The sequence below is a fragment of the Dromiciops gliroides genome, chromosome 2 (assembly GCF_019393635.1).
Source record: "Dromiciops gliroides isolate mDroGli1 chromosome 2, mDroGli1.pri, whole genome shotgun sequence".
In the NCBI taxonomy this organism is placed as follows: Eukaryota; Metazoa; Chordata; class Mammalia; order Microbiotheria; family Microbiotheriidae; genus Dromiciops; species Dromiciops gliroides.
The window spans coordinates 489,330,817-489,345,954 of NC_057862.1; the positions used below are offsets into that span (position 1 = coordinate 489,330,817).

The 15,138-nt window shown below is 36.9% G+C and overlaps 1 protein-coding gene across 1 annotated transcript in view; it reads left to right on the forward strand.

Moving 5' to 3' along the window:
* The window catches only part of NOL10 (nucleolar protein 10), a 105,062-nt gene that overhangs the window by 38,256 nt on the left and 51,668 nt on the right, over positions 1-15,138 (forward strand). The window contains 1 exon segment of the mRNA XM_043984843.1: positions 4,738-4,790. Coding sequence (XP_043840778.1) covers positions 4,738-4,790 — 53 coding nt within the window.

The following is a 15,138-nucleotide window of genomic DNA, read 5'->3' on the forward strand; positions in this document are numbered from 1 at the left end:
CTTGGTTTTCCTTTTTGTTTTTTGTCAAGGAAGTTTTGGTTTCCAACTTTGAGATAAGGCACACTATCCAGTTACATATAATACATGACTTGGCTAAGTGTTTAAATTGTATTCCTGCTATGTGGCTCAGTGTTAATTGGCCTCATTAATCTTAGCTTCTTTCATATCTATATGAAATTACTTTTAATCTTCAACTTTTTAATCCTCTTATGTACTACATAAAGCTGTTGGCCCAAATCATTTATTTTTAAATATATACAGCTAGTTGCCCATATATGTGGGTGTATTTATTGCTTAAGATATGTGTTCTGGTACTTTAAATGTAATTGTCTTCCTTTTATTTTCTCTCTCCCACGCTCTATAAGTAGATCAGATAAAAAGAATAACGTAATTTTCATTTGATTCAGCAAATTCAGCAAACATTTATTAAACAGTCACTGTTTGCCTAACAGTTGTCCTAGTTATTTAGGGAGATAAAAAATAAACAAGACATGTTTCTTACCCTCATGAGGTTTATAGTTTAGTATAGAGAAGAAGAGATATACACAAATAACTAATATAGAAGTTGTAATGAAAACATGATAAACGAAGGAGTTAGGTCAGAACCTGGGTTCAAATTCTGGCTCAAAATTTGTAATACAAAACATGGCACATGAGGGATATGTCAGAGTTCAAGTTCTGATTCTCCTTAGCCCACTGCACTTCTCTGGATTAAGGAGTTTGGTTAGATCACTAATATCCCTTTAGCTTTAATTTCAGTAATTATGAATACAAGAGAGGGGTTAAGATATGAAACCACTTTTGAATTTGAAACTATTTCCAAAATTTTCTGCTGTCACTTAAAATTGTACCAAGATAGAAATTATACTGTAGTAAATGACTTAGTAATCTAGTATATGATAAACCCAAAGATCCAAGCTTTTAATTTTTGTTTTTTGGGTTTTTTTTTTTTGGTGTTGTTGGTTTTTTTCTGGTGGGACAATGAGGGTTAAGTGATTTGCCCAGGGTCACACTGCTAGTAAGTGTCAAGTGTCTGAAGCTGTATGTGAACTCAGATCCTCCTGAATCCAGGGCCAATGCTTTATCCACTACGCCACCTAGCTTCCCCCTAGCTCCAAGCTTTTGGTTTTTTGTTTTTTTTAGTGAGGTAAATGGGGTTAAGTGACTTGCCCAGGGTCACACAGCTAGTAAGTGTTAAGTGTCTGAGGCCGGATTTGAACCCAGGTACTCCTGACTCCAGGGCCAGTGCTCTATCCACTGTGCCACCTAGCTGCCCCCAAGTTCCAAGCTTTTGAAACAAAAATTCATTATTTGATAAAAATTGCTGGGAAAACTGGAAACCAATATGGCAGAAACTAGTATAGACCAAAATCTCACACTATATACCAAAATAAAGTCAAAATGGGTACATGATTTACATATAAAGGTTGGTCCCATAAGCAAATTAAGAGAACTTGGAATCGTTTATCTGTCAGATTTATGGAAAGAGGAAGAATTTAGGACCAAAGAAGATTTAGAGAGCAAAATAAAATGAAAAATACATCATTTTGAGTATATAAAATTTAAAAGTTTTTGCACAAACAAAACTCTTATAACCAAGATTATAAGGGAAGCAGAAAACTGGGAAAGAATTTTTGAAACAGGTATCTCTAATAAAGGCCTCATTTCTCAAATATGTAAAGAACTGAGTCAAATTTATAAAAATACAAGTCATTCCCCAACTGATCAATGGTCAAAGGATATGAACAGATAGTTTTCAGACAAAGAAATCAAACGTATCTATAATCATATGAAAAAATGCTCTAGGTCACTATTGATCAGAGAAATGCAAATTAAAACAACTCTGAGATATCTTATACCTCACACTTATCAGAGTAGCAGATATAACAAAAAAGGAAAATATTGATGTTGGAGGGATGTAGTTAAATTGGGACATTAATCCACTGTTGGTAGAGTTGTAAAAAGATCCAACCATTCTGGAGAGCAATTTGGAGGTGTGCCCAAAGGTCTATAGAACTGTGATCCAGCAATAACACTGCTAAGTGTATATCCCAAAGACATCCCCCAAAAGAGAAAAAGACCTATTTGTAGAAGAATATTTCTAGCAGCTCTTTTTGTGGTGGCTTTCTGGAAATTAAAGGAATGCCCATTATTTGGGGAATAGCTAAACAAGCTGTGATGGAATATTATTGTGTATATATATCTATATCTATATCTATATGTATATAGATATATAGATATAACCTATATCAGATTACTTGCTGTCTAGGGGAGGGGGGAGGGAGGGAGAAAAATCTGAAATTGTAAAGCTTGTATAAACAAAAGTTGAGAACTATCTTTACATGTAACGGAAAAAATAAAATACCTAATATGTAAAAAAAAAAATTAAACAACTCTGATGAGTGCAATGACAACCAGGTTTCCTGAGGACCTATGATGAAACATTTTACCTACCCCTTGACCAGAGTGATAGACTAAAGGTTCAGAAAGAGACATACAATTTTGGACAAGGCTACTATGTGGATTTATTTTGTTTTTTTTTTTGTTTGTTTGTTTGTTTGTTTGTTTTTTCGGTAAGGCAATTGGGGTTAAGTGACTTGCCCAGGGTCACACAGCTAGTAAGTGTTAAGTGTCTGAGGCTGGATTTGAACTCAGGTACTCCTGAATCCAGGGCCGGTGTTTATCCACTGCGCCACCTAGCTGCCCCAGTTTGCTTATTTTTTACAAGGTAGTTTTTTTTCTTTCCTTTTTTAGCTCTTTATTTAGTGGAGGAGGAGGTAGAGAAGGAATTTTGGTGCCAAAAACGAGAGCCACTGAAACATTTAGCAAATGCACAGAAGAGAACAGAAAAGTTCTGAGGGAAACAGACAAGCACAGAAGTTGTAAAAGTAATGTGTAGAATTTATTATGTACTTAAAAAAGTGGTAGGAAATGGATACTCAAGGTTTCACTTACAATCTTTTATGTGGAAATGCTTTTTGGGTGTTTAAATTCAAAAATATTATATTGGGTTTTTTCTCTAGAATCAAATATAAATGGTGTTGAGTTTTTAAAGGCCTTATTAACAACCTTGCCTCAACCTATCTTTCCAGCCTTATTGGCCATTACTCTCCCTTCCACTCTCCCTGTGGTCCAGCCACACCATCCTGTTTATTCCTCACATACAACCACTCCATCTCTTATCTCCATGCCTTGGCACTGGCTGTCTTCCTTCTTGGAATGTGTACTCCCTTCTCACCTTTCCCTCATAGAATCCCTTTCCTTTGTCACAGCTCAGACTGGCTTCTTCAGACAGCTTGTCCTAATCCCTTCGCCTGTTAGTGCCTTTCCTTTTTTTCCTTTTTTTTCCGTGAGGTAATTGGGGTTAAGTGACTTGCCCAGGGTCACACAGCTAGTAAGTGTCAAGTGTCTGAGGCCAAATTTGAACTCAGGCCCTCCGGAATCCAGGGCCAGTGCTCTAACCACTGCAACACCTAGCTGCCCCAGTGCCTTTCCTTTTAGATGCTCTCATATTTAACTGCTTTGTATTTATCTTTATTTTCTCTGTATTCGTTCTGTACATAGTTATATACATTTTTGTCCCTCATTGGAATGCAAAGTCCTATCAATTAGAGATGGTTTCATTTATAGTATTTGTATCCCTTAGAACAGCGGTAGGTGTTTTAATAAATGCTTATTGATTGTTTGATTCAAATGCTAAGTTTGCCGCTTACTGATTTTGTGACAGGCAAGTCATTTAACTACTTTGGAGCTCAGTTTCCTCAGCTGTAAAATGTAGGGGTTGAACTAGGTGAATCTTGGTTCAAAGATATGGAGCTATCTTCCTTGACAGTTTACGGGAAAGAGTTTACATTGGCTGATGGTCAGGAAAAGTATTCTGTCCCCCCGGTATTTCTTGTTTTGTATTTTTGAAAAATTCAGTCTGGGTCCATATTTTTTCTCTCCTACCTCCTCCTATTCCTCCTAGGTGAGAAAGGAAAAAACCAAATGCCTCTTACAAGCATGTATACTCAAACAAAACAAATGCATATCCCCCAGTCGTCTCCAGCTGCACTCTTGAACCTATCACCTTTCTTTTCTGAGGTGGCTTGCCTGTTTCATTATGAGGCCTCTGGAATTGTGATTGGTGATTGGTCATTGTGTTGGTCAGTTATTCTAAATCTTTGAAACTTGTTTGTCTTCATAAAATTGTTATCGTATGAATTGTTCTCCTGGGTTTACTTTGTATCAGTTCATACAAATCTTAGTTTTTGCGAAGCCCATGACCTTTATCATTTCTTACACCACAGTAATATTCCATCACATTCATGCACCATAACGTTTTTAGCCATTCCCAAATTGGTGGGCATCTCCTCAGTTTCCACTTCTTTGCCATCACAAAAAGACTCTGCCATTTCTTGTGGTGAGAGAGAATGCTTTGAAGCTCATTGTCATTTGTCCCTGAATTTTGAAACATGTTCTTTTTGAGTGCTTTTCAGGCTTTATGTAGACTTTGGAAGGGATTTTAGAAATTTAATTTAAACCTTCTTTTATAGGTGAGGAAGCTGAGGCCCAGAAAAATCATATTAATTGCTCAAGGACACAGAACAAACCTCTTTTTTTCTTAGTTTAAATTTTTTTCCATGATATAATTTTGCATGGAATTAGAGACCATTAAAAAAAAATCTTCAAATGTTTGGAAAAAATGATTTTCTTCTATCTGTTTACTATGTTGTTTTGTGTATTTTTTTTTTTTAGGAATGCTTCTGACAGCCAATGAAACTCCTAAAATGGGCATCTATTACATACCTGTAAGTGCTACAGATAAGCTGTGTGATAAAAGCAGTAGCAAGTAAAGGCACTGTTTGTTTTTATATTGTTTTTTTACTCAGAATGAGTTTGAGGCTACATGGTGATCTTAATTTAAAGTATAGTAAAAGTGTATAAAGGTTTTCTTAACTTAAAGTCAGTAAAATTATATGTAAGGCTAATATTAAAACATTCTTTCATCAGAAGTAAGGGAACATAGGGCCTTAGGAATAAAAAGTTTATCTTTTTAAGTTGATCTTTCTTTTTATATCTCTTGTTTGAAGCTGTTTTCAGAATCTTTATAGATTTTTGCTAAGAAGAGACCAATCTAAACCTAAAAGAAAAACTCACTATTTTGTAGTAGTTGCTAATAATTCTTGTAGGGGTTTCTTAGATTTTATTTTATTCTTTTTTTTGCAGAGTTTCTTATATTTTATTTAAAAAGGATTATTTAAAAGTGACTCTGCTCAATAATGTATGCTTTCAACTACCTGTTTTCATTAGAGTCCTTTTTCTTATATACATAAATAACTTATTTATTCTTGGGTTTATTCTCTTTCCTTTTAATTTCTTCTTCTTTTTTTTTTAAAGTGAGGCAATTGGGGTTAAGTGACTTGCCCAGGGTGACACAGCTAGTAAGTGTCAAATGTCTGAGGTCGGATTTGAACTCAGGTCCTCCAGAATCCAGGGCTGGTGCTCTATCCACTACATCACCTAGCTGCCCCCTTTTAATTATCCTTAAGAAGGTAGTACTGGTGACAGTAATCCCATAAATAGAAAAATGAGAGGTAGCATGTTATAGTCATAGGGCATCTGGTACATAGTGGCTGCATGATCCTGGGTAAGTCCTTACCCTTTCATTCAGTGCCCTAGACAACTCTCTAAGAATATTTTATTACTGAACCTTACTTGGGTAGAAGGAATTTCCTCACTAGAGCATGCCCTACAGCAGTGAAATCACAATTTCAGGCAAAAAAAGAAAAAGTAACAATTTATAACAAATTAGAACACTTTGCTCTATGGCCCATTAAGGATTATTTGATTATATCCTTTCTTTCATAGATCTGATTGTAGGCTTAGTTGAAAACTAAAACTCCTAGAATTTCAGAATTGGAAGGGACTTTGGTAGCCATATAGTTGAACTCATACCTGAAGAAGTATTGTAATTACAACATACCTGAAAAGTGGTCATCCAGCCTTTCCTCTGTTTGAAGATGTCCAGTGAGGGTACCCATTCCACTTTGGAATAGTGCTTATCCTTAGGAAGATTTTCCTGATAGTAAAAAAAAGCCTGCCTCTTTGTGGCTTCTTTACATTGTACTTAGTTCTTCCCTTGTGTACTAAATTTTTTTTTTTGGGAAGGGCATTGAAGGTTAACTGACTTGCCCAGGGTCACACAGCTAGTACGTGTCAAGTGTCTGAGGATAGATTAGAACTCAGGTTTTCCTGAATTCAGGGCCAGTGCTCTCTCCACTGTGCCACCTAGCTGCCCCTGTGTATTAAATTCTAATTCCCCCCCCCCTTTTTTTTTAGTGGGGCAATTGGGGTTAAGTGACTTGCCCAGGGTCACACAGCTAGGTACTCCTGACTCCAGGGCCGGTGCTCTATCCACTGCGCCACCTAGCTGCCCCAATTCTAATCCCTCTTAAACAGACTTGAAGACAGTTATTATGTCACCTCTAATTCTTCTTTTCTTCACATGGAATATTCCCAATTTCTTCCACTGAACCTTCTCTTGTATGGGCTCAAGATCTTATTCAGTCTAGGATTATACTTATTCAATAGCTTTTGGGATCATGGCTTTGCTATACAGAGTATTAACTGTCCTTTCTAGCTTTTTTGTCTTTTGTAAATTGCATAAGCAAATTTAATATCAGAGGACTTTCACATAACCACTAACCACCTTCATGTAATCATAGTTTATTATTTCTTTGAGATAAATCCAGCAGTGTTTGTAACTTCCAAGTGAGAGGGTTAGAGGTGGCATGATGGGTTGGTGGAGAGGGAGCTGGCTTCAGAACCAAGAGGACCTGGGTTCTAATTCTGCTTCTCCCACATTGACTCTTTAACAACATAAGATTTGGTGAAGTGTTAAATCACATTGGTAGAGGACGTTTATCTAGGAGTTCCACATAAATGAAATTACAGGGCCAGTTACGATCCTTTTTAACTATTAATAGTAACACTTCACAGTTTTGATGATTTTTGTATTTACATCTCACTCATTCCCAGGTGTAGGGCTTCCCAGCCCTTCCCCACATTAAATAAAGAAATATATTTAAGCCATACTGACCAGTATCATGACTATATCTAGAGTGTATGTAACATGATACCCTCCTTGTCACAGGATCATAGATTTAAAGCTGCAGGGGATCTTGCAGGCATTGAGTCTTAGCACCTTCATTTCACAAGTAAGGAGATAGAAATGCAGGAATATCACTCACCTGACCAGGGTCACACAGACAGGATTTGAATCCTGGCTCTCTGTTTTTTAGTGTGCCCAAAGAGCTGGTTTTCATTAACTATTCTTTAGTTTTGAGATTTGTTATTATAATTATCCAGAATTAGGCTTCTTTCTTAGTGTCCTTTTTGTTTATGTTATTTTATTCACTGTGTATATTGTTCTTCCATTTCTCCTTACTTCACTCCCCATTAGTTCATACAAAGCCTCCCATGTTTCTTTCTCTGAATTCCTTGTATTTGATATTTCTTACTTCACATGAATATTTTACTAAATTCATAAACTATAGTTTGTTCATCCTTTCCCCAATTAATGGGTCCTCACTTTTGTTTCCAGGTCTTTGGTAGAATATTTTGCTATTATGTAGGGCCTTTCTTTCTATGGTTGACAACCTTGCTGTACATGCCCAGCAGTATTATTATTTTTTTTTGTGTGTGGGGCAATGGAAGTTAAGTGACTTGCCCAAGGTCACACAGCTAGTAAGTGTTAAGTGTCTGAGGCCGGATTTGAACTCAGGTACTCCTGACTCCGGGGCTGGTGCTCTATCCACTGCGCCACCTAGCCGCCCCCCCCAGCAGTATTATTGCTACAAAGGATAATGAACAGTTTAGGGAAAAATTTTTTTCCATAATTCCTCTCTCTCCCTCTCCCTGTCCTTCTCCCTGTCCCTCTCCCTCTTCCTCTCCTTCTCTCCCTGTACCTCCTGAACTGTTGGACCACTTTATAGTTCCACAGACAGTGCATTTGTTAGCCTGTCTTCTCAAAGCTTCTTTAAAATTAATGATTTCTACTTTTTAATTTTTCAAAATTTGTTGGGGATTTGGTGAAACTTTAGAGTTAACTTGGCACTTAGAATGATTTGGAGCATTTTTTTTTAATGTGGTCATTGATATTTCACAATTCTTTTGAAAAAAATGTTCATACCCTTTGACCTTTGAAACTTATGGTATTTTGGTTTGTCTTTCCTACTTTGGTCTGAGAGTGATGACTATGTAATAATCCTTTTTTTTTGGTTATATGAGGAAAACCACATGCTTGTAAGTAATGCCTCTAATTCTTTTTGGAATTAGGCAGGGAATTAAAAATTAAAACCTCAAACAAAACTTTGCAGAAAACTGTCATTTATGTCCTGATGAGTCTCATTCCACGAACTTCTAAGATGTGGCTTCTGTGATCACTCCTGGCTCCGAAGAATTGTATTTATTTTTCTTAAGGTAATGCTCTGCATTACCTGCTTTACTTAGCAACTATAGGAAACCCACAAGTCAGTTGTGATTTCTCAAATTACTTCTTAGATCTCATTGACCTTACCTGAATTTTTCATTTCTAGGTATGAGAAGGGACTAATACACTGACTATGTTTGAAACTGTTTTCTTAACAGTTGCCATTTTAGCTTTCTCAGGTGAATTAGTGCCACATTGTACATCTGGCTCTATTTAACAGAAAAAAAACACTTCTTAAAAACAGATGGTTTCACGGTGATGACTATGTTGGGGTAGTGAAAGTTCTAAGTTTTCCTTGCTTAGGTAAACATTATGCTATAAGTTGTCCTAAATTTTCCCTTTCATATCTTGAATGTCTTAGCCTAGCACTACTATTGTAAACATGGCTTCAATTTCATCTTTCTGGGAGTGAGTTATTGATACTTTAATGGCGTGCCTCATTTTTGTATGTAACTAGTGCCCCCCCTTTTGATATTATATTTGAAGTTAAGATAGCTCAGGGAGGTTTGAAAAGTCCCAGAAGTTATATCAAACTGTTAGAAACATAAAACTTTATGTGACCTAGTGCTTTTGAAAGGTCTGTGTTATGAAGAAACAGTATCTTAAACACTTTGGAACTATGCTGTTGATGAAGTTTAACATTAAGTCTTTTGCATGTACTTTTGTATCCTTTTCAACTTCCATAATTCTCCCTGCATATTTTAATTTGTTTTTAGATTTATATATTAAGAAACTAGGTATTAAAAAAAAAACAACTAGGTATAGAAACTTTAGGAAAAAACGTTAGGGTGAAACATATTAGTAGTTATTTGAGCAGGAAACTACTCATTTTAGAAGAATAAAAAGTGTTTCTGCAGATATAGGTTTTATTTTATGACAATAATCCTTTGACAGATCCATGGCTTCATTGATTTGGGTTTTACCTTCAGTGGTACAGATCACCATTCATCCATTGCTTACTTATCCTCTGAGATTTTTTTCCGTGGTGTCCCATAAATTCTCCATTAGAGGATACACTTTAAACTTTGGAAAAAGTCTCTCTGTTGGTAGGTCCCAGGGGCAGGGACTTGCTGTTGACCAGTCTTGGATAGGGCTTTACCACTGGTCAACAGTGGGGTCAGGGCCTCTCTGGTAGTTTGTGCCAGTTGTGGGGTACCTGGTGAGGGTCCCTACTATGCTATGTCACTTGCCTAGGGGGCTGCTGGTTTGCAGGAGGGTGGGGCCTCACTGGTGATTTGCCCCAGGATTAGAGTCCAGGCTCCGTGCTGTGAGCCCAGAAACTTATGCTGCTGCTCTTAGACCTCACTTCCCTCTCACCCAGGAAAGACATACCTTTCCTGCCAGGCTGGTAGGCTGCTTCCCTGCTCCTGGAACAATTCAGAGACATTTTTACATTGGTTTGGAAGGGAAATTTGGGAGAGCTCCAAAGGGTTCTTTCCTCATTCTGCCATATTGGCCAGTGCAATCTGCCTTGTAAACTTTGATCTAAATCATTTAGTATTCTAGATATTGGAGATACTGGTGTGACACTTGGTATTGTTATGTCTTATGATTTGACATTAGTCAAATATTTATTAAGCACAGTGGCACCCTGAAGGCACTGTGCTGGATTCAGGGAATACAAAGACCAAAAAAAAATTCTTATTCTCAAGTTTATAATCTATCAGAGGGACTATCTATCTATCTGTCTGTCTGTCTGTCTGTCTGTCTGTCTGTCTGTCTATCTATCTATCTATCTGTAGTGGTATGTGAATCACTTGGGACAAGCATGTATTTTATCTGGTTTCATTTTTTGATAGAAATATTAATGTACATATTCTTCAGCTGACACTACTATGCTTATCCAATGTCTGACCATAATTAGATGGAGACTATATTGAGCTGGGTTCTTCATCTGTGGTTAGTTCTTTGTCAGTAAAGGACTAGATTTTATGGCATACATATGTGTTTCATTGCTCCCTTTTTTTTTGTTTTTAAAATTTTTTAAATTTATGTGTTGTTGTTGTTTTTTTAAAAGAATAACTTATTCCAAAGAATTATGCAAGAGTTGTAGCTCCCTTCAGTGACTTTTAGAGACATTTTAGTAGCTGTTGGTGTCAGGTATTTCAAGTATTATTCAAACCTACAATGAAGAGCACTGGATCGTCTTTGTCTGATGGTGAGGCATCAGCCTGTGTCATTGACTAGATGTCATAATATTAGAAGTGAAACAATAAATTTTAAATATTAATTCTAGAATGCCTGTAATTAAGGGCTAATTCAAAAATCTCATTCACCATGCCAAGTATGCAAAATTATTTTTCTCCACTGATAATGCTGGAAGCCCACCTTGAGTTTGTATTTCCTAACCTCATGCCTATTTTGTATTAGGTAAATGTAAATGTGGGAGAGTTAAGTACTTTATAATAATAGTGAAGTCTGACATCCCACAGCTACCAGAATCTTAGTGAACACCAGAGGGAAGTGTTGGCTAATGTAGAAGTCAGTATCTTTTCTGAGGAAAAATAGAATTCAATTTTCCTGAATAAAAATGGAACTTGTTTTTTTACTCTCCTTTACTGAATGTGTGATAAATCTGATTACTAGACACTAGGGTAACCTTAGACTGCTGCTGTGCTTGTGTTCTGTCTACAGTAGCCAGAGTAGAAGAGTTTGGGCTCTAATACAAATATTCAGTGCTCCTTTTCTTTTTGCGTGATATTCTATACTTTGTATTCTCTTTCTCTTTCCACTCGTTTTGGAGGGTAAAGGCAGGAGAACCTTTGAGAAGAACAATGGCAGAATTTGATTTACTTTTGAAAAATCCATTTCTTTGTTATGATAGAGTCTTAGTGGGCCTAATCTGAAAATCTCAGTGTAGCAAAATAATTGAGTTAATAGTTGTCTCAAAGTTATAATAGTAATGTCTTGTAAAAAAATGTGCTTTACAATTTTTTTTAAACCAGACCTGTGATTTCATTGGTATAAGGAACCTCTAATGCAGCACTTTACTCCAGCTATGTTATTCTGAAAGTTAAAGTGCCCTTAAGAAGATGAATTAAATTTCTTAACCACAAAATACCAAAACTTATTGTTAGACAAGGGACAAGATGTGATAGTTGCATAGTATAACTGTGGCCTGGGTCCTTTTCTGTAGCATGCCTTTGGAGTATTGGGTCCTCAGCAGTGGTGCCAGAAGTTGAGATTTATTTTTGATGATGTACAGTTTTTAGCAGTCTATTTGCAGCAGATCTTTTCATCTACTGGCCTCAAGTAATACTTTACACTAAAAGAGGCCAGTGAGTCCTTGCTCAATCTCCTTGTGTGCATATTCAACTCAGATAACTTCCACCACCCTGCTTTGCAGATGCACCTGTTGTAGCAAGAACAGTGTTAGGCTTCTTGGTGTGACAGTTTCCCCTGATGTTGGTTCAAGTATTACTTGGTAGGACAAAATAAGAGTGTAAAAAGTCCTGCTGCAAGGTAAAGTATGTCTGTCTTGGAGATTTGTTTACCAGCTTTAACAAGTAGTGTGGATGGAGAATGGACCCAAAGACTAAAAATTGCTTCATTGAGGTGAATTAAGGAACTACTCAGAGATCAAGATAGATACAAATATAAGGGCTTAATAGGCAAAGACCATGGAAGAGGCCTCAGAAGTTTGGAATAATATATAGATATGTATCTGTGTATAGTTGAAGGTCTTTTTTTCATTAAATTTAATTAGTAGTTGTAAATGTTTAATAGGTGGGTTTGGGGTTGCTTTTTTTGGACAACTTGATATATTGTCAAGGGTTCTGGTCTTGGAATCAGGAAAGATATGGGCTCAAATTCAAGCTGATGAGATTACCAAGTGAAATAGAAATTACCAAGGGCCTGGGACAGAGCCTTGTGGGACAAACATGGTTAGCAGTCATGACTTGGATGAAGATCCAGCAAAGGAGAATGAGAAAGAATAGTCAGATAGGTAAGTAGAGAACCATGAAAGAACAGCCTCACAAAAACCTAGAGATTATCCAGAAGGAGCAGATTGATAATGTCAGAGGCTACAGGGAGGTCAAGAAGTTTGAGGATTGAGAAACGACTATTAGATTTGGCAATTACAAGGTCATTGTTAACTTAAGAGAGAGCAATTTTAGTTATGTGAAGTCAAACTCCAGACTGCAAAGAGTTAAGAAGAGAGTGGGAAGAAGGGAAGTTGAAGCCTTCTTGAGTTTAACCACAAAAAAGAGGGAAAATTAGGGATGACAGCTAGTGAAAATGTATGGATGGATCAAACGAGGATTTGTAGAGGGTAGAGTAGATATGGGTGTGTTTGTAGGCAGTAGGGAAGCAGCAGTGATTGAAGATCAGTGAGAGTAGGGATGGTTGAAGGAGCTATATACTGGAGAAGATGTGATGGAATGGGATCACTTGTGCACATAATCGGGCTTGTCTTGCTAAGAAGAAGGGCCACTTTTTCATATGAAACAGAGCTGATGGTGGCAATAGTGGTTGAAGGTATCTGAGTGAGTTACAGAGGGAGAAGATGAAATTCTTTGTGAATGGCCTCAATTTTTTCAGTTAGCCATGGTTCTCAGCTGAGATTGAACTATGGGAGGTTTGAGAAGAGATGAAAAGGTTTGGAAAAGAGGTATGGAGAGTGAGATAGTGAGTCAATTACCTTGCTCCAGTGAGGACCCAGTTAAGATTATGTAATATAAACTTGTAGTGGACCCAGTCAGCAGGTCGATTCAAATAATATTTATATTGTACTAGGGAACCATGTTAGGTACTATAAAGAGATTTAAATCACTTCTGAACCCTCAGCTCTTTGCACTAAACTTAATATCTATCACATGTCAATTGGATTGACACTTGAAAAAATAAATAAAAGGAAAGAAATGTGTCTCACCTCACCATGATCAATAAAACAACACAAATACCAGTCTCATTACTTAAGTTATAAAAATAACATATAATGCCATGTTGTACTGCTTCTAATCCAATTTTATGAGTGAAATGAACTTTGGGAGAGAGCCAGAACTAAAACTGTATGTTTGTAATGCTTGTTGGGATGCCTTTTTAGAGCCTAGATCTATGCCACACCCCACACCAGAGGCCTTATAGATTCTAAGCCAACCCAGAGGTTTAGATTTTAATCTAGACTGTAGCTTCTTAAACCGTGGGTCATGACCCCATATGGGGTCGCTTAACTGAATGTGGGAGTTGCAAAAAATTTGGCAACATTAAAAGATTATGTATACTCATATATAAATATATATATGTATATACATATATATGTGTGTGTGTGTGTATATATGTATATGTATATGTTTGGTTTTTTGTGGGGCAATGAGGGTTAAGTGACTTGCTCAGGGTCACACAGCTAGTAAGTGTCAAGTGTCTGAGGCCAGATTTGAACTCAGGTCCTCCTGAATCCAGAGCCAGTGCTCTATCCACTGTGCCACCTAGCTGTCCCCATACCTATTTTATGTACCTAAATACCTATGGTCGAGTAAAAATTTCTTGGGTGAAAAGGGGTTGTGAGTGGAAAAAGTTTAAGAAGCCCTGATCTAGACCTAGATAGGCTTTGGTGACTTACTTTTTTTCCAGATCTAGCACGATGTTGTAACTCTGGTCTAGGTTCATGTAATGATTTGGGGAACTCTCCAGCAGGAAGATCTCATTTTAGTCCAGCCCTACTTCACTCCCTTTCTTTGAATGTCTCCTTGAGCTCTTTGGGAGGAATGTTCAGATATGGCACATCTCCTTAGGTTCCAACCCAAACTGACCTACACTCCAAGGTCCTTATGGACCTTTGGACTGCCCTGGGATAGATATATGTATTACTCTGCATGCAAGATCTTAAAGGTGAAAAAGTACATATTTTCATCTCAGATATTCATTTTAAGCAAAGGCCTGTTACACTGGCGTCATAAACAATTTAGTTGGAAATTACTATTATTTAGCATTGGGGGATGGTGCCAAATGCAAAGAATGCTTTCCCCTTGGGGTATTAGTGAGCACATTAAGGGGCATACAAGACAGAACATATTGTTAGCAGAACAAGTAGTTACTGAAATTCTTTGTGAAACAAATGGTTTTTAGGCCTCTTTTAGAGAGTATACAGATCAAAATTTTGAGACATAACTTGAGTATGGACAAAGCAGTGAGTTATGGGAAATAGCCTTGTAGGGAGCACAGTAAATAGATAATTGTGATGTATTTCTGAAATTTTGTTGGTTTGTACTTTTGTGCAAACTGGAGAAAGAGTTTAATATTAAGATAGAGGCAGAATAAAGGTTTTCTTTACTAGGTTGGGATAAGGTTATCAGCCTGTGAGAGGTTTAAACTAATTCTAATTCAGAATTGATTGGGCTATCTAGAGGAAAGTTTTCTACTCTTCCTATATTCTCATTCTTTTCTAAACCCACTGCATTCTGGCTTGTCTCATCCTTTAATTGAAATTACTCTCTCCAAAGTTATAGTCTCTTAATTTCCAAATGTAATGGCCTTTTCTCAATTCTAATCTTTTTTGACCTTTTCATAGCATTGACAACACTGACCACCTTCTCCTTCTGGATATTTTCATTTTGGCATTATGTGCCATATACTCTCTTCTGGTTCTACTTGGTTTTTCTGACCAGTCTTCATTTTCTTTTGCTGCATCTTCATCCATATCACATCACTAATTATGAATGTCC